Source organism: Balaenoptera ricei, chromosome 15 (genome assembly GCF_028023285.1).
Source record: "Balaenoptera ricei isolate mBalRic1 chromosome 15, mBalRic1.hap2, whole genome shotgun sequence".
Classification (NCBI taxonomy): domain Eukaryota; kingdom Metazoa; phylum Chordata; class Mammalia; order Artiodactyla; family Balaenopteridae; genus Balaenoptera; species Balaenoptera ricei.
In genome coordinates, this window is record NC_082653.1 from 67390029 (window position 1) to 67410414 (window position 20386).

At 42.7% G+C, this 20386-nt stretch overlaps 1 protein-coding gene across 1 annotated transcript in view; it reads left to right on the forward strand.

The window, feature by feature from the left end:
• The first annotated feature begins 6226 nt into the window (after window positions 1-6226).
• Window positions 6227-20386, forward strand: part of MOSMO (modulator of smoothened) — a 54902-nt gene continuing 40742 nt past the window's right edge. Inside the window, exon 1 of the mRNA XM_059896436.1 lies at window positions 6227-6337. Within this exon, the coding sequence (XP_059752419.1) occupies window positions 6232-6337 (106 nt within the window). The 5' untranslated portion in view covers window positions 6227-6231. The remainder of the gene's footprint in view (window positions 6338-20386) is intronic.

Sequence of the window (20386 nt, forward strand, 5' to 3'; positions counted from 1 at the left end):
GGGGACGCTGCGACAACGCCGCCCGGACGTTGCGCTGCAGTGCGGTCACCACAAGGTCCCCAGTGGACCCTGGAAAATGCAGTATGTGAAAATTTGGGTGCAGAAAAACAAAACTTCTACGGACTAGCACAGTGCCTGGCTCACAGTGGGTTCCTCACCGATTCTTTTTTTTTTTTTTTAAGAATCTATGATTCCCAGGTGCTGGTCCAGGACCACACTTTGAGAACCACTAGATTTTTTTTTTTTTTTTTTTTTTTTTTTTTTTGGCTGTGTTGGGTCTTTGTTTCTGTGCGAGGGCTTTCTCTAGTTGCGGCGACCGGGGGCCACTCTTCATCGCGGTGCGCGGGCCTCTCACTATCCGGCCTCTCCCGTTGCGGAGCACAGGCTCCAGACGCGCAGGCTCAGTAGTTGTGGCTCACGGGCCTAGTTGCTCCGCGGCATGTGGGATCTTCCCAGACCAGGGCTCGAACCCGTGTTCCCTACACTGGCAGGCAGATTCTCAACCACTGCGCCACCAGGGAAGCCCCCTCACCCATTCTTGGGAAACTGAAATGGAGACGGTGGAGGAAGCCCAGAGGCGGGTGTCTCAAAGATGTGAATGGGCTACGGAGGAAGATCATAGCTAGTTCATACAAGAGCACAGATGCCCTGCTGCGCTCCCGATAATGGTGTTTTCAAATACTGTTATATCAACCGCGCCAACTGCTTTGGAACTGCACTTTTTTCACGGATGTTTTGAATAAGAAAAGGCCAAGGGTGGCCTGAAAAAAATGAGTCACGATTAGGAGAGGAATTAATTCTTCCTTCTTTTTTTTCCAAAATAATACTTCCTCCCCCAGACACGTTTACTCATAGAGCAAATATTTACTGGAAGCCCGCTCTGTGGTTTTTGCTGATGCTGGGGACACAACAGTAGACAAAACAAGTAAGGGCTCTATCCTCTTGGAACTTAGATTTAAAAAGCAGATGGAGTGGACAATTTTAGGAAAGTATAAAGTATCAAAAATAAATTCTAGAAGAAATAGAAAACAATGTAATGTAGTAGGTCCTATTGTCATCCCCACTCTGATGAAACCGAAAGGCAAAGACTCTTGCGTTGGTGCCTTCAGCAAATAGTAAACAAGCACCTATTAGTGTGCATAGATTTCCATGGTAAACTGGGAGGTCCCAGCTTATTCAGCTGTTTCTGTGGCTCTACCCAGACAGTAAACCAGGGCAGATTTCCGGTTGGATAAATCTTGTGTTGTAGTGGCTGAGACAGAGGAAATGCAAAGAGTCATCCCATTCCCTGTTACTCTCAGCCTCAAGGCATCTCCTGCAGGTAGCGCCTTGTGATAGATCGCCTGTTTCCTCCTCCAGTCTGGCAAGGCTTCTGTCCAGACACCAAATTAATTCTATTATAAAATGCATCCTTTTCCTCCAATTTCCTATCGGTAGGGAATGGTGAGAGTTTGAAGGAATAAAGCACATCAGCATTTAAGGTCCTGTGAGGGGAGCATATCAGTGCCTGGGGCACAGGGTCCATCCACCTTCCCTCCATCCCAGACTGAAAACTCTTTATTGTGGATGCCAAGATCAGACTGATTGGTGGAGCTGAAGGATACAAACCGTTATGGATGCTGTGCTGCCCAGAGTCCCCCTTCAGGACCGAAGGACCTATTCCTTTCCCTCCCCCCCAACCCTGCCACTAGCTGAAGAGAGCCCCTTGCCCAAGATCACACCTACCCAGGGCAGCTAGCTTCCAGTGACTGAGCAATGCAGGGTACAAAACCTGGCTCCCTCAGCCCAACGTGAACAACTCTAGAGGGACATCCCAGCTTCAGAGCTCCCTAAAGGGTCTGCTGAGGTCCTCCTACCGCTGCACTGCAACCCGACTTCTCCCTCTGCCAGATCCTGCTTCCTTCTCTCCCTCCACACATGTGGGTCCCAAGAGCACTCCTCAATAAATGTCCTGCAACTCAAGAGTATTTCCTAGAGAACCCAACCTGCAACAGCTTGGTGCCAGGGACAACAGGAAAGAGTAGACGCTAAGATGGGATTTTGGAGCTGGACCCGCTGCCCACGTAATAATGAGGACCCCATCCCCAGTAGAGGAGAAGGATACGTAGCCTTCAGCACAGGGAAGCACTAAGATTGTTCAGTTTTCCACCGGTAGTAGAATGGAATGATGTGGCACCCACATGATCCACCTGGGTGTCTCTTAGTTCTCCTTTGGCCTATTTTACAGTAAATGGACAAAAACAGTAGCCACAGCCTGAGAAGTATATGGCAACCAGTGGCTCAGCCCCCTCAGGGATGGAGGTCTGGGCCACCCCACCATAAGCCACCTAGAGGTGCTAGCAGAGGGTGACAGGAATCTAGGATGGATAGGAGAGGAGGGTATGTTATGTCAGTTACACCTTAAGGTGAGCTACAGCAGCAGCAGTAGCAAGAGCTATACTTTGTCCCACTAACTTTCCTCTTATAAGTTTCCCACAGGAAAAGATGTCCACCAGGGTCCTAAAGGTGCTGCTTTCAGAACTGAAAAAGAAGCAAGTGGATCTGTGCAGCACAATGGGCGCACTGTTGCAAATGCTGCACTGTCATGCCTAGTCCCCTTTCAGGACAGGAGAACCTAGGCCCCAGCTCTTGGGGAGGTTGTAGGTTGACTGCTCTCAGCTGTCAGCTCTCTCAAGGAATTGTCCTTGGCTGGAGAGCCGCCTTACCCAAGGTCATGCCCCATGACTGACATCCAATGACTGGTCCATGCAGAGATACAAAGGCTCGGTTGGCCCCTTAACTCCAACTCAGAACATCTCAGAACAGCCATCCCAGCTTCAGAGCTCCCTCTGGGCTCTGCCAAAGCCTCCTGTGACTGCACCACAGTCAAACTGCTCCCTCTGTCCAATCCTGCTTCCTTCCCTTCCCCCACAGGAATCGATCCTAAGAGCACACCCTAATAAACTTCCTGCACAGTAGACAATAATCTCTTATCTCCAAGTCAGCTCCAACAGAACCCAATCCATGAGACTAAATGAGACTTGAGCTCAAGGCACAAACTATTAACCTCTGGATTCAGCTCTTTTGTTTCGTCTAGTCCCAGAAACCCCAGGTGAACACATGTGGTGCATCCACATTCTTGGCCTGGATGGTAAACTTAACCTCCAGGGAGGTAGTGTGTTCTCTATCCTGTCAGGTCAAAGATCCTCCTTAAAGAGAAGAGTGATTGCACACTCCCCTCCACAGCTTTCCCTGAGGTCGCATTTGGATTCAGCCTCTGCTGGGCTGAAGCCTACCATCCATCACAATAAAGCACGCTGTGTTCACGGCCCTTTAACAACCACAGAATGACTATTTATGACTTCAGGCTGCCAGCATAGCTCCCTCCTGGGGGCCTTCTATGTTCTTCCGGGTCCTCAAGGATTTTCTGCCTTAAGTAGCCTCATGGCTCATCCTCTCTCTGAATAGAAAAGCCCTAGCTGCTTTGCTTAGGGGTGAGAAGTTGGGGAAGTTCTATCACTGAAGCAGAGTGCCTGACTCTGGGAGTCTGTTGTTCAGATAGGGGAAAGAGGCCCAGAGAGGTGACATGACTTTCCCAAGTTCAAGTCAGTAGCACAGGCGGGACTAAAATATGGTTCTGTATTCTTTTTACTCCGTCACACCACCTGTCCCTAACTCCTAGGGTTTGCCTCTTCTAAAATCTAGATTGAGATACATAGGAGAACAGAATTGATCTGTCCTGTCCTGAGAGCCTTGAGACTTTGAAACACTAGGTACGCTGGCAAGCAAGAATGAGATTTGGGGCTAAAAACAGCCCCAAATTAATGGGATTAATGGGAAATCTGTAAACAGAGTATTTGGTCCTGCCCATGCCACCCACCCCACATCCTGGTTGGTAAGGAATGGGATAGGTGACTATTGTCTGTAGTGATATGCAGCTATTAACCTGGTAAAAAAATGTTTTAAATTCTTTTAACTGTGTACTGGTTGTTTTTATGCTTTAATCTTAGATCTAGAACATTTTGTGGAGGGGCAAAGGCTGGAGGGACCAGGAAGGGATGCCTGGGTAGAAGGAGGGATTTATACTTGTATTGTTTAAACACAAGAATCAAGTCATCGTTCCACTTAGCTGGAGTTAGAATAGGCAAATGTTCCAACATTTCACCCTAGGATTCTCATCAACTGCCCAGTAGTGAACATCAGTGGACATTATTTGAGAATTCAGAACTGTATAGCTGGAGTTTCTTCTATTACTTGGCAACAGAAACACCAAAAAGAAGCCGAGAATATGACTCCACCAAACTTCTCCAGTGTTTAAACAACAATAAATGGTGAAACCTCCTGCAGTAATGTGATACGCATTATGTCCAAGTCCCTGGAACATATAAATCAGCTTGTGTCAGTTTCTGTGGCAGAGGAAAAATGAATGGTTTAATAATAATAATAAAAAAACTACCCCCCCCCCCACAAGAGACCAATGTTTGGACAGGAAAGTCTACAGGCTAGCAATCAAACTTCCTTACCCAATCTATGTGGTGATACTGATAACTCTGTGCACTTCTGCAAGGCTGTTGGATTGGTGGAATTTGAAACTTGCTGAGTTCTGTGGACATGTAGGCATTCCAAAAATAGAGACAGATGTCACTCTTCTAGGTCTTTCTAGAGGTGACCTAGGTGGCGTTTACGGAGAAAATGAGCGTCTCATGGGGAACTAACTGGGAAAGAAAGAGCTGGACTCAAAGTCAGGGTTAATGGTGATTTAGTCCATGAGCCATGGAAGAAAAGGAAATCTCCACTAGATAGCAAAACTGTATGTGGTAGACCATTTGTATTGCTAATAAATTATGCCAATGTCTTGTTTATTTTCTGTTTCTCCATCCAAGCTAAGCCCCTCCCCACATCCCACCTCAATAAATAGTGTCATCAAACACCCCATTACTCAGGCCAAAAAATTTAGGAGTCATTCCCTGAGTCCTCTCTTTCTTTCAACCCCTCCCCCGTTTATCAGCAAGTCCTTCCCTCTGCCTACAAAACATCCAATCTGCCCATCATCCCCTATCTTCACTACTCTCGTCCTACCTAAAGCTACATTTCTCTCTCTCCTGGACTACTGTGCTTCTTAACTGCTATCCCTGCTTTCATTCTTGCCCCTCCCCCCTACAATCGACACTCTGTTTACAGATTAAATAAGCCCTTGTCACTCCCCTGTTCTAAACCCTCCGGTGCCTTCCCTTTGCATTTAGAACAAAATCCAAACTCTTTGTCATGGCTCTTAAAGTCCTACATCTGGTCTCTGCCCACCTGTCTTTTCTTACCACTCTCCAGCCACACAGGATATATTGCGGTTCCTTGAACAGGCCAACCTCTTCCTTGCCCGCTCCCCTAATGTCCTTTGCACTTCCTTTTCTCTCTGTCTGGAACAGTCTTGCCCAGATCTTCATAGATCAGGTTTTTATGAACCTGGCGTTCTCCGTGTAACCTTCCTTCCCTGACCATCCTATGTACCACCGCCGCCCCCTAAACCCCCCATCAGACCGACCCCCAACTTAATAGATCAATACCTAACATTATCTTTATTTTAAAGATCAGTTTTTAACAGTTTCCGTTTCTTCCCCACCCGGAGGTAAGCTTCCTGAGAACGAAAACTTTCTCAGGTCCACTCCAGCAGCCCCAGCACCTACACCTACAGTGCCTGACGCACAGCAGGTGTCCATAGCCATTTCCTAAAAGGGGCAGTCCCGGGGCTGACAGGGCAGAGGCAATGATAACACAAGGTGACAAGGCGTTGTCACCGACTCCCTCCGCGGGCTCGGGGCCTCCTCCTGCTGAAGACAGGCGGCTTCTGCCCTGTCCAGGACAGCGAGGCGGGCGGCCGAGGAGAAGTCGGGCGGAGCGGGGCCCCAGGCGGGCGGGCCGGAGGGTCGGGGCCGCGTGCCAGGGCAGGACCGATAGGGCGGACCAGGGTCGTCGGCCAGCCCAAAGCCGGAGCCGGCCTCGCCAGGGCCGCGGCTTCGCTTCCGGGTGAGGGGCGGGCGGGCCGAGCAGTTCCGGGGCGGGCGGCGGTTCCGGCTGTGCGGGCCGCGCCGCGGCTGCTGGTCCCGGGCGCGCGGAGGGCGCGAGCGGCGCGCGGGGGCCGAGGGGGCGCGAGGCGGCGGCGCGGGGTCTCCTGGCCCCGGCGGCGGCCCATGGGGCGGGAGGCGTGAGGCCGCGGCCTGCCCGGGGCTCGGGGGGTGGGGGGAGCGGGGCGGGGAGATGGATAAACTGACCATCATCTCAGGATGTCTCTTTCTGGCCGCCGATATCTTCGCCATCGCCAGCATCGCCAACCCGGACTGGATCAACACCGGGGAGTCCGCCGGTGAGCGGCGGGCGCGCGGGGCCGGATGGAGGACTGGCTGAGGGCGAAGGGAGGGGAAGGGAGACCCGGCTGAGGAGAAGACCGGGCTAGAGGGTGCGAGGCGGGGGCCGGCCTGAGGAGAAGGGGGCGGAGAGGCGATCCGGGCTGCCGGGCCGGGCGGCCGAGGGGCAGAGGGGATGGCGAAGGGGACGCGCGGGTCGCTAGCGGGATCCCCGGACGGAGAGGAGCTGCGCCCCAGGTTGAGTGCAAAGTGGCGGAGGGGCGAGGAGACCTGGCCAGGGCTGGCGGTCCTGGACCGGGGAGGGAGAGTGAGGGGAGACAGCCGGCGACCTGGGGGACCGTGGAAGAACGAGCTTCGTCCTGGACTTAAACAAAAGTCAAGGTGGGAGACGGGAGGAAACTGAGGCGCCTGTGAAGGAATTAGAAACCCGCCGGGGAGGCTGGGGCCGGGAGCGAGGCAGCCTATGGAGTGTGAGAGTCACCCGAGAGCTGACGGTCGATGAGAGACCAAGAGGAGTCGGGTCCGACCGCTGACGTCCCCCCACCCCTCCCCAGGAAGCGGCGTCCGGGGGAGAGGTCCGGGCGGGGCCGGGTTCATGGTGCCGGGAGCGGTGGTGCCGGTGGAGGGCGCCGGATGAGAGCCCCCAGCCCGCGCCCCCGCCCAGCCCCTGCCCACTTGGCAGTGTTTGAGATGCATGTGGCTTCCGAGTTTCCCTTTGACGTCTGTGTGGTTATAATTTTGCTTTATTTTAGGCCCCAGAGCTGTAATAACCTTAATAATAAACTTCATTTTATGGAGCATCTTTCGTTCCAGCGCATCACAAAACGCTTTAGCGATCCTAATCGTAGTTTCAAAATTAAATAACACATTAGAGTTGCAGGCAGCCCAGTAGCAGTGCCTGCTGTAACACCACGGAGCTGTGGGCAGCAGAGACAAGGTGGTGCCCTCAGGAAAGAGGCAGGCATCTTTCTGAAGGGTGTCCTAGGTGAATGCCCTTGCACGATTTTTCTCAGCTTGGGCCACCCTCCACCCTCCCACACACACACACACTCACTCACTCACACTCACCCAGACCTGTGAGACCAAACCTTTAATTAATGTAACAGCTGCCAGGAGAGCTGATGGGAATAAAGGAATGAGCTTGTTTTCTAACTGCTTGTTCAGTGCAGATGAAGGGAATAATGGGGGGTGGGAATGTCAGACTCCCTCCATGAATAATTTGTTGTAAGAATGTATCACTATGCTGTCAAACTTACTTCTTAAGTATTACTTATGGTTCTGTATTTATCCTGCAATATTTTTAGCCCTTAAAAAAAAGCTGTGGCTGGGACATTTGTTGCTTCCTCCTCCGTTCTCTCCCCCATCTAGACCTAGTAACACAAAATCATGCCGTTAGATTTACTGGTTATTAAAATAACACTCTAAAAATTTCTGCTCCTTTTCTTGCCTATATAGTCTTAGCAGAGCTCTTAATTATAAAGCATATATGATTGTTATGTGACCCTACAGAGGTGTTAGCTAATGCTACAGTGGTAATATTGCAATATATAAATGTATCAAACACTTTGTGCACCTTAAACATACACAATGTTATATGTTAATTATATCTCAATTTTTTAAACTGTAAAGCATATAAAGAAAATATCAGTGATTTAGAATTTGGTGAAACTATGGGCTTTGTTTCTGAAAATGCTGGTGATGTCAGTGTTAGTACTAGTTTGTAGTTATATGTGTGATGTCCAGTTCATGACCTGTTGTTGTTTTTATCCTGATTATGTGTGCAATGACTCCTTTTATGAGACTTTCTTTGAGACTTAACATACTTAGGGGCAAAGAGGTTCACTGTTCTAGCAGATCTTTTCTTGTAAAGAAGTTTCAAGTGGAATCCCAATGTATAAAATAGACTAAATGTCCATGGGAAAGATAGAGTTGAGAGAGGGAAGAGAGAGATAAGTAATAGCATAACATTCCTGAGAAGATGTTATGCTCTATTATATTTGAAAGAAAGCAAGAATAGGATGAATACAACTCCTTCAAATTAGGCAAAGTCATCCGCTGTGAGTTGCCTTGGAGATGGGAGGGACAGAAGTCCAAGGTTTGAAAGAAGTAGAAAATGTTTGAAATAAATAAATAGTTGTGAGAGAAAGCATGCCAACCAGAGACAGTAGGATTATCTAGCAGTGTGGAAACTTCATTGAAGTCAGTGGTCATGAACATACAGTGTGATAACGGATCTGCTTTGTTGACTGTCTCTGGTAGTGCTCAGCTACTTTGTCACCAGTGTGTGGTGAAAGCCAATAGAAGGCTTCATTCAGGGTTGGGATTTGCCAGATACATGCAACAGAATGACAGAGGAGCAAAGGTGTTTAGGGTGTTAGTCAAAATATTGTAATGATGGCTCATGAAATCTTAGCTGGATAAAGAGTAAAAGTGAAAAAGGAAAAAGCCGGTATATTGGTCATTGAATAACAGTTGGTATATGGTCAGTGGAATAGTTGACCTGGACCCAGTGGAGCTGAAGACTTGACTGGGAGTGATTGATACAGCAGAATGGAAGGGCAGGGCATTGTGGGCACGAGGTCCAGAGTGTGACAGTGGTGATGTGTGGCTGAAGTGGGGTGGAGGAGGTGATTTTTTTTTTCTAACAGTTTCCCCTGCCATCTCGAGATACCCTTCAGTTAAATATTCTGTGGCTAGAAAGAGGAATAGGAGGAGATAGTAAGAACAGGGGGAAATTTTTCAAAATCGTATCTAACCCCTTTTTTTTTTTTTGGCCTAACCACTGTACTGCCAGGGAATTCCCTAACCCGTATTTCTTATGGCTAAATATGTCAGACAATAAGCCCCCAAAATGTAAAATGAATGAGATGGTATGTTCCTTTGTTCACTCTTGTGCTTTTGCATTGTGATAAGATGCACCTGAACTTTGCCTAGTGTTTGAGCTTGTATACTCACTGTACACTTTTACCTGGACAGATCCAGTCTTGAGTTTAAAAAAAAAAAAAAAAATCAGTGCAGAGTTATACTTTCCAAATCAATGAAACATTTACAGGAAGTTCAGTTAAGATCTCAGAGGTGACAGGACTAGCTTTATGCTAAGATCTGCATAAAAGTGACTTCACCTGGTAGCAAAAAGTTAATGTGTTGATTCCCTTTGGTGCATTATACATTGTACAAAAGTCTTGATTGTGATGTTTTTACTGCAGTTTTTTAAATGAACAAAATGTATTTTGAAAATAGAACTCCTGGAGCTGAAAGGTTCTGTAGAATGTAGTTTGAAAACCACTGCAGTAAACTAGTAAGGGAAAGTTTAGAATTCAGATCCAAACTTTATCACTTACTACTCTGTTACTTTGGAAAAGTTACCTAGCCTCTATCCTTATAGTTCCCCTTCTGTAAAATAAGGGTAATAATAGTACCCATCTCAATGGGTTGTTGTGATGATTGAGTTAATCCATGTAAAACATTTAGTACAGTGCCTGACACATAGGAAGTGCTCAGTAAAAGTTAGATATTGTTATATTGCTGTTCTAGTTTATAACAGATGTCAGAATCCCAATTTTGAGACTAAAGCTCAGAACTTATTACTGTGAGAACTGACACAGTTTCTTTATTAGATGTTCTTGGAAATGAAGAAACATCAAGAATAATATAGCCAGGCTTAGTGTAAGTCAAATAAATTTGTCTTCCCTCTTGGCTTTGGACTTCTCCATCACTGTTTCTCCTCTTTCAGTCTCTCATCTCCATATTCTAGTGTCTTTACTCCTCAGCTTCTACTTGAACTACCACAAAAGGAAATGAAATATCCCAAAACAAAAAGCTGAGTAGAAGAACTTCCTAAAATCCCAACTAATAAACTATATTACCATAAGATTATGGACTGTGCTTCATACCGGCAGTTTTTATAGTATTGGCCCAAATACAGAGAAAGCATGTTCCTTTAATTTTCATCTGTGTGTGATAGCATTTCCTGAGTTTGTTCTAATAGCTTGCGGATTATGCACAAACTTTTAAAGATATAATGACTGCCACCTTATTTATTTATTTTTTTATTTTCATTCTTGTTCTTTTTAAAATTGTTTAGATTGGATGTTAGGGTGTTTAAGGAGTCTCAATAACACCCTCTTCCCTACTTATATTCTGAACTAATTGAGAAAAAAAAAGAATAAGATAATTAGGAGCCAAAATATTATTTATTATTTATAAAGAGGATATTGGAGAATGTGGCTTATATCCTTGGACAAGGCGCTTCCTCTTACTGGGCCTCAAAATTGAACAGACTTAACTGTCCAATCCCAGGCAGGACTTGGGACCTGCCCTATAAGACTTCCAGCATGAAAGAGCAGAAGAGATGAATGCTCCCTTTAGGCAACTAGCTCCCAAGGCCAAAAAGTTGGACCACTTATGCCCAGTCTTTTCTCCTGAACTGTCAGTCAGGTGAAGTCATTCCTCCTGATCTGAGAAGGATTGAGTGAGGGGACACAGATAAACTAAGATATTCTAACAGCCACACCTCTACCCCGCCCCTCATGGATAGAAACATCAGAAATGGGAAAAAAGCATTACCTGGTTGAAACCCAGGATATGGCTGGCATTTTGCAAGGAAGAATTTTCTTTTTCCTAAAGTAAAAGACTGGCAGATGCTTGGGGAAATAAAAGACTTTGTGGGGAGGGTTTCATTTCCCATTCTGTTACCCACTCCTCTCTCCACAGGAAATCCTGGTAAACCTCAGATAGGGGACTATGGGCTTGACATCTATCACATAAGAGTTCAAGATCTTTAGGTAGATCCTAGCCTACAAGTTGGGAGTCATTTGGTTTAAAACATTAAAATTACAAGCTTCCCAAGCAGACCCGTTTATTAAATACTGGAAAATTATTAAATAATAAGCCCTTTCTCCTGAACTATGACAACTTCAATAATCACAAAGTTGGTTTGGTGTGAAGGAGCTCTGTAACATCAGTTGTTAAACAAACAAACCTATCTAGAACTTTGTCTTGTTAATAATCTTGGACATGACTTACAGGGAAGGACAGAATTGGGTTACCTAAGAGGGCAAAAATCTTGAGATTGTGCTTTTCTTTAATTTAAAAAGCATTAACAAAACTTTTTCAATGGCCTTTTGAGTCTTTTTCCAGTAAATTTCTTTTTTAAAAACAGCTTTATTGAGATATAATTCACATAACCATAAAATTCACCTATTTAAAGTGTACAATGCAGTGGCTTTTAGTATATTCATAAAGCTGTGCCACCATCACCACAGTCAATTTTAGAATATTCTCAGTACTCCAAAAAGAAACCCCAGATGCCTTAGCCATCACCCTCCACCTTCCTGGTTCTTAGGCAGTCTACTTTCTATCTTGGTAGATTTGCCTATTCTGGACATTTCATATAAATGGAGTCATACCATATGTGGTCTTTTGTGATTGGCTTCTTTCACTTAGCGTAACATTTTCAAGGTTTATCCATATTATAGCAAGTATCAGCAGTTCATTTCTTCTTATTGCCAAATAGTGTGGTATATCCCCGTTTATTTATCCATTCATCAGTTGATGGAAATTTGGGCCAGTAAATTTCTTTCCCTTCCAAGAATAACATTTCTTCATAATGGTAAAGTGGTATAAAATTTTTTCCTTGTTTTTTTTTTTTTTTAATGGAAGTTTTTTTTTTTTTTGGCTGCATTGGGTCTTTGTTGCTGTGCGGGGCTACTCTTCATTGCGGTGCGCAGGCTTCTCATTGCGGTGGCTTCTCTTGTTGCAGAGCACGGACTCTAGGCGTGTGGGCTTCAGTAGTTGTGGCATACGGGCTCAGTAGTTGTGGTTCACAGGCTCAGTAGTTGTGGCGCACGGGCTTAGTTGCTCTGCGGCATGTGGGATCTTCCCCGACCAGGGCTCGGGCCCATGTCCCCTGCATTGGCAGGTGGATTCTTAACCACTGCGCCACCAGGGAAGTCCTCCTTGGTTTTTAAAAAAGTAACATTATCAGTATTATTTATTTCAACATATCAAATAAGAACTTTGAATAAAAATTCAAAGACCTCACAGCTAGAGAAAGAAAACCTGCACGCCACAACTAGAGAGAAGCCCTTGCACTGCAATGAACAGACCACGCACCGCAACGAAAGATCCTGCATGCCTCAAGAAAGGTCCCACGTGCCGCAACTAAGACCCAATACAGCCAAAAAGAGCCCCCAGAATCAAAGACCAGTCTTTTTACAGTGTTCATAGGTCATACTTGAAACTTGAAATCACTTATAGTACTGTGAATTTCACCGCATAGGCCAGATTTTCCAATATGAGATTATATTTCCTGAACAAAGCATTTATTCCCTTTACAACCTTAGTTCCAGAAAGCCTCTGTTTTTACCATTATCAACAGAGATGTAGCTACTTCAGGATGAAGGGTGTAAGCTAGTTGGCCTAAAAGTTTTGGAGAAGGAGAATTTGGGACCAAGAACATGGACAGAAGCCATGAGAGAATGGAAAAATCTAAGAGGAAGGAAATTCCGAAAAAGATATTATGGAGTGATGACTGCCGTTGCATTTATTAGACGCAACCAGCCTTGTTGAATTTTTCCTCACTCGACTGCCTGAGCCCCTTTCAAAGCTGGCATAGTAAGAGTCATATACGTCAGTCCTCCACTGTTCAGCTTAGTGTGTCCTAAAATAGTGTTGTTGTTTAACCCCTTTCCTCATAAATATTGAGTTTGTATTGGAGTTGCAGTGTAGTAAAATGGTCCTATGGGATTTGAGTCAGACATATCTAGATTTGATTCTTGGATTCCCTTTTTATGAGTTTTATGATTGGGGGCATGTAATTTGATTTCTCAGCTGTAAAATGGGGATGATATATTTATCTCAAAGGATGCTTGTGAGAAAATAAAATATGGCATATGAAGAATTAGCACATGGTCTAATAGCAAATGCTCAAATGTTAGTATTATTATATGAAAGATCAAAACATCTGAATTTAAAAATATTTCCCTTTTGTATTATTTGTGTTATTTATTTACTTATATCTTGCCTTGTTCTAAAAAAGATTTAAGGCAACATGATGTGTCTGTATTGAATATTTCTGAAGTCCTACTTGGGGAGGGGAGGTCTCTGGGAAGACAGACTTTGAGGTCAGTTGTAGTGGTGATATAAGCTTAATGGGATACACGTAAGTACCAAAACCAAGGAATGCATTGGGTTTATATGTTTCTGGAACAGACTAAAGAGGTTTTCTAAGTGAAAGGCAGCCTGGCATAGTGGAAAGGGCTCACAGGTTTTGGGGCTAAATCAACATGTAGTCAAATCCCAGTCCCACTATTTGCTAGCCATGTAATTGATCTTAGACAAGTTGTCGTTGAGGGTTTTTTATTAATAAAAATTATATCATTCAGATGTGCTTAATACCTCTTGCAGCACTTCCAATTGTTATGCAGGTTCAGACCCCAACTTTCTGTTCTTCTGTAGATTAGAGTAATATCTGCAGCGCACTGTGAAAATCATTTATTTTGGAAGTTTTTTCTTTTTTTTTTTTGGCTGTGCTGGGTCTTCGTTGCTGCATGCGGGCTTTCTCTCCTTGTGCTGAGCGGGGGCTACTCTTAGTTGCGGTGCATGGGCTTCTCATTGCGGTGGCTTCTCTTGTTGCAGAGTACAGGCTCTAGGCGCATGGGCTCAGTAGTTGTGGCACATGGGCTTAGTTGCCCCGTGGCATATGGGATCTTCCCAGACCAGGGATCGAACCCATGTCCCCTGCATTGACAGGCGTATTCTTAACCACTGGACCACCAGGGAAGTCTCAGAAGTTATTTTTAAAGGAATATAGTGGTCTGTAAAGCTTTACAGTTGGAGTATAGAGAGTCAATTAGTCTCACCTCAAAGGCTGAAAATAAGTTTGAAATATATGAGATAGTTGTTTCTTAATAGAATGGTACAACTGAATAGCAAATAGTACAACTGTATAATAGCAAATAGTACAACTGAAAATTTAGTTTTTGTTTATGGAATAAAATTTCTTCTAGTTGTCATTAGCTTCCTCTATGCAACTGTGAGTCTTTGAATATTTTCATACCCCATTTCAATGCATACTTAAGCAGTGGGCCATATTACATAATCTTATAGGGGAAATTTAGATGTGTAGTAAAGTATTAGTGTTTATGAACTTGTTATTATTGAATTATAAATAAGAGCTTAATCATGCAACCTGAATGGATAATTGTTTACATAGTGACCTTGTTTTATATCTTCTAAGTAACGCAAGAAATTAGGTTGTACAGTGACAGCAATGACAATGTATAGGTATAAATTTCATATTTACAACTTTGTTTATGATGATTTATGTAAACATGACATTCATATCTTTTTGGTTATCAGAATGTTTTATTTTCAAGCTCTGAAATTACACATTTTTTCTAAGTACTTTTTAGAATTCTTTGCCCAACTTGCAGCTAGCTGCTGAAAAGTTTGTTACTTACAAAACCTGGTCCACTGGTAACAACAGATTGGGGGTAGTGGCAACACTATTTTATTCTTTATTGACTGTAGACTGATGAAAAAGTAATATTTAGCAAAGCTATTGTTGAAATACTAGAGAGGTTAGATAAGAGCATGAGGCAACCTAAGGATCCTTAAAAATCAAGGTACCTAAAAGTAAGTATCTGGATCAAAATCACTTTTCAATAATATACCTCTGTAAACTTTACTATGTATTCTCTCATTAGCTGTAAATTACAGCTAAATTACATATCCTTACTGAATATGACATGGGCAAGTAGAACGCAGTAGTCCTTTGGGACTTATTGCCTTAGAGTTGACAAAATAAAGATTTGGGTGTTTCTGTAAATGATACTTACATGTATTTATGAGTATATAAAACCAGCAAGTATAATTTGCTTACGTGAAGTTTCAGTATATGACTTCAGTTTTGAAGCAAACATTTCTTTGAATTGCTGAATTTTTTTTTTTAATTGGGAGGAAAAGACTGCACTTTTTATGTGTCTATACTAGCTTTGCTATAAATAAAAGGTCACATTTGGTATTTTGACACTTGCTGTTGTGTATATTGAGCAAAAAGGCAGCTGCTGACTTTTAATATAGATCTGTTCAACCAGCGACCATATACTGCTATCGTTAGAGATTTAAAAAGAGTAAAGAAAATACAGTTGGTTGGGTCAAGTAAGAAAATGGGAGAGGAGAATTTCACTAGGTCTCCCCACTTGTGGTCTATTCACAGTAAGTTATTCACGTGGAACATTATTGGGTCTACTTTCAGCTATAATAATAGAAATTTTTTTCAAAAATAGATAGGACATGTTCAAATTAAGGCAGAGATTTCCAAAGCCATTTCATTTATATGACCTTTTCATTTATAAAGTACCATCCATTTTAATAAAATAAATCTTTAATTTACTATGAGTATTCCGTAAATCTTCCCGTAGATATTTCGTATACCACTGAACTTTATTCCAGACAGTCTCACAACAGATGCTTATTAAGGTATGTGTGGTCTGGAAGGAACTGTACTAAATATTCTGAGGGATTGCATTTAAGCAAATGAAAAAGTATTTTATCCTTGAGGAACCTGTACTGTGTTTGGGAAGATAAAGTTATATACATATGAAATAAGTGTCATAGGTGTTGAAACTACTTTCTGCCCAGGTGGTTGAGGAGGAGGTAGAATTTGAGCTTAATAGATTATACATTTAATGATGAGTATTTATGAAACTCAATTCTTTCTTTTTTTTTTTGGCCGCGTCATGCGGCATGTGGGATCTTAGTGCCCCGAGCAGGGATCGAACGCATGCCCGCTGCATTGAGAGTACAGAGTCTTAACCACTGGACCGTCAGGGAAGTACCAATGATGGTATTTAAATAATTAGGAAGACTTGGGCAGTGCTTGAAAGTGGAATGGCATGAGTAAACGTATATAGAAGACAAGGAAATTTCCATTTCAGTTCATTTCTATACATCGCTGCTAAATTTATCTTTCTAAAGGATAAGGATAGTAATAATTGCAAACACTTATATAGCATTTACTTTATGACAGATACTTTTCTAGGCACTTTACATGTATGAACTAATTTAATCCTCACAGCATCCCTAAGTGCTGTTATTAGCCCCACAGAGATACAGAGAAATTAAGTACCTTGCCCAAGGTCACATAGCTGGTAAGTGGAAGAGCTGAGATTTGAATCCAGGAACTCTAGCTCCAGAGTCCTGGCTCTTAACCACTGCATATGCTTGAACCAGAAACCTTCAGTGACTCTTCATCTGCCATAGCACAGAAGGCACTCAAGGATCTTCACAATATGGCTCTTACTTACCTTTCCAACCTTAGATCCTACATTTTCCCTATGTGGATCTACATTCCAGCCCCTCTGTATTACTTTATGTTTCCTAAATACAATCTATAGTCTCATCTCTAAATCTTTGCTTATGTTGTTTATTCTCAGTCTGAAATGCCCTCTCACTCTTCGCAGTTCCTGTTGTATCAGCGTCCTACCCATCTTCCAAGCGTGTGTCAACTGCTGTCTTCATAAAAACCTTTTTTGATCCCCTACCTAAAGTGATTTTTCCCTCTTGCATGTTTTTCATGGTAGCATATCCATATCATGGTTATATGTGTGTTACTTGCCCTGTTTTCTAGTGTAGATTTTTTTTAAAATAAATTTATTTATTTTTGGCCACATTGGGTCTTTGTTGCTGTGTACAGGCTTTTTCTAGTTGCAGAGAGTGGGGGCTTCTTATTGTGGTGGCTTTTCTTGTTGTGGAGTATGGGCTTTAGGCGCGGGCTTCAGTAGTTGTGGCGCACGGGCTTAGTTGCTCCATGGTATGTGGGGTCTTCCTTGACCAGGGCTCGAACCCGTGTCCCCTGCATTGGCAAGCGGATTCCTAACCACTGCGCCACCAGGGAAGTCCCTCTAGTGTAGATTTTTAAAGTTCCTTAAGAACAGGGCATAAAATTTATTGGTCTCCATACCTTAGGTAGAACTCACACCAAGCTTTCACGTGGCAGGAAAGAGGAAGTGTTATGGTTAACACTAAGATTTTGAACCTGGAGTAGGGAATAGAACTGGGAACTTTGGAGAGTGAGCTGCTTTAAGGGCAAAAGTGATGATTTTGGTTTAGACGTTATGTTTGAAGTGAGAGTAGAATTCGAATATCAAAGCAGAAAGGAGCTAGTCAGGAAAGACGACTATTTGGCATTCCTAGTTGTCTTATCTCATTTTCACAAACACGATACTTACATTGTTACATATGCCAAATTTTTGTTCAATAACTGCATGTCCACAAAATTCATTCTTAATTTTTTTGACAGATTATCAGTTGGTTTTTATTTTGGAAAGTAAGGTCCAGCAACCATCTAGTTATTCCCAACTTTGAAAAGATATTATAAGATGAAAGTTAATTTGTAGGTTGATTAGTTGATTCTCTGGGTCAATACAGAAATTAGATTCCTAAGCTAGTCTGTAAGGCCATGTTATAACTGAAACATTTACTTCTGCATCAAAAAAAAAAAAAAAATAGAAAGCAATACAGTTGTATTACTAATAAATAGCTTTTAAATATTAAAAAGGAATAAGAAATGGTGGCTTATTTCTCTGATCCTTTAATTTGTCAATTTGACTTTAAAACATGACATTTCTTCTGTGTGATATAGGTGCTTCACTGAGATTCTTCTAACATTTGTCAACAATATTTTGCATCATTTTTTTACTTACAAATTGCCCTGTCAAAGGAAGAAAAAGGACTCGCAGAAAATGTATGTTTAAGAGATTTCCTGAAGTGGAATAACCTGAGATAGAATTAACTCAGTGGAGATGAGGAAGATTGGTATGAGTGCATGAATGTGCATGTGATATGTATGGTGCATGATGGTGGTGAGTGGACATGGGGAAGATAAGGAACTTGTAATGGATAAATGATCTCTCCATGGGGAAGCAAAGTGATACAAAATAGGCTAGATCCAATGCTCCTCATTCAACCCCCATGGGAGGGGTCGTTAGTCCTGGCTAGTATGGTTACTGTTTGTTGAGGGGCCCTGTGAATGGATGGAAGGAGGAGGAAAACAGTATTTTATATGCCAGTTGGGGTACAAAATGGTACAAATTAAGTATTTTTAACTTGAGGAGTACCTCTATTGAAACTTGGCTTCTAGTTTAGGCTTTGCTGTAGATGTTTTGTTTGTGCTTGAAAAATTACCTAAATGTTTATTCTTTATTTTCCCCAACCAAAAAATAGTTGTGTTCCTCCTTCACCCTCATGAATCCCATCTCTTGATTTAAAATAAAAGTGGGTATATATGATATATTGAATTCTTAGAAAATTATTTTATTAAGAAAGTTATAGTGAAAGGAGTATGGGGGTGAAGCCAGAATTCAGTTCAAATTCTGGCTCTGCCATTTCCCAGCTATGTGGCTTTGGACTTGTTGTTTGGCCTCTGAGCTTTAATTTCCTCATCTATAAATGGGGATAATACCTCTTACCTTGCAAAGTGGCTGTACGAATCAAAGTTAATATACCTGAAACACCTACCACAGTACCGGCACCTATGATAGATAGCTGTTGTTGTTAAGCAACTAAATGGATTAATCTGTTATCACATTGTGATACATAAAATATAATGTTGCAGTTGGCTATTTGCCCATCATATAGTCACCAAAAGCAATCTGATTTTTTTTGGTATTTTTAAAAAAATATTTATTTATTTATTTTTGGCTGCATTGGGTCTTCGTTGCTGCACGCGGGCTTTCTCTAGTTGCGGCGGGTGGGGGCTACTCTTCGTTGTGGTGCGCAGGCTTCTCATCGTGCTGGCTTCTCTTGTTGCGGAGCGCGGGCTCTGGGTGTGCAGGCTTCAGTGGTTGTGGCTCGCAGGCTCTAGTGCACAGGCTCAGTAGTTGTGACACATGAGCTTAGTTGCTCGGTGGCACGTGGGATCTTCTCGGACCAGGGCTCGAACCCGTGTCCCCTGCATTGGCAGGTGGATTCTTAACCACTGTGCCACCACGGAAGTCCTGATTTTTTTTTAAACTAGGATATATCACTGTGTTAGACCTGGTTGACCCTATCATTTTTACCATACACGCTGTACGATGCCCCTGATGCTTAACCTGGATTGCTGCCTTCTTCCTTCCACCTTAGTGCACTAAGAGAAAAAAGTACCAGGCAGCCTATTTAAATGTTTATATACAAGTTCTGTTCTGCATATCAAAGGTAACATGTATTTGGGGATTTTCCAGTAATGATGACATATTATACTAAACCATTAATATTCTGTCAGCCTTCTTACTCTAGCTAACATTTGCTAAGTGGGTTATGGATGTAGTCTGCCGTCCTAAAGTAGATTTCTCCCTAACCAGCTAAGTATATAAGTCGTGACCCTGACCTCATTAGTTGAAGTCAGTAACCAAGTAAAAGGGTTCTAAAAGTAAAGGGTGATTGATAATCACGGGTAGCCTATAAGATAATTTGTTACAGTCCTATTCATTTGCTTATTATGAGCATAAAATGAGAAACTCTTTGTATTTTCTTATCCTGTAGATAAAATAATTACTTTGAGAGTTTAAAGTTTTAAAATCATTAATTGAATCACTTAAAAAACCATAGCAATGAATCTTATTTAAAACAGATGTAGACAGTCATGTTAGATCACCTTTAGGATTCCCACTCTCAGTAACATTTAATGTGTTAGGATCAGAAGACAAACTCATGTATGTTGAAGTGTCGCTGATATAGGACTGACCCCCAGAGCTTTAGAGGACTATTTCTAGTATCTGCCTACTAACCATCCAGTAGGTAGCTATCATCCATCAACCATTTACAATCACACCAGTAGCCGGTAAGATGTCTGCTTTAAGTGGACCACCCTGTATTTAAGATTTCATTTTATTTTATTGTTTTGACTTTCAAGTTTTATTTTATTTTAAAATTTTTATTGGAGTATAGTTGATTTACAATGTTGTGTTAGTTTCTGCTGTACAGCAAAGTGAATCAGTTATACATACACATATATCTACTCTTTGTTTAGATTCTTTTCCCATATAGGTCATTACAGAGTATTG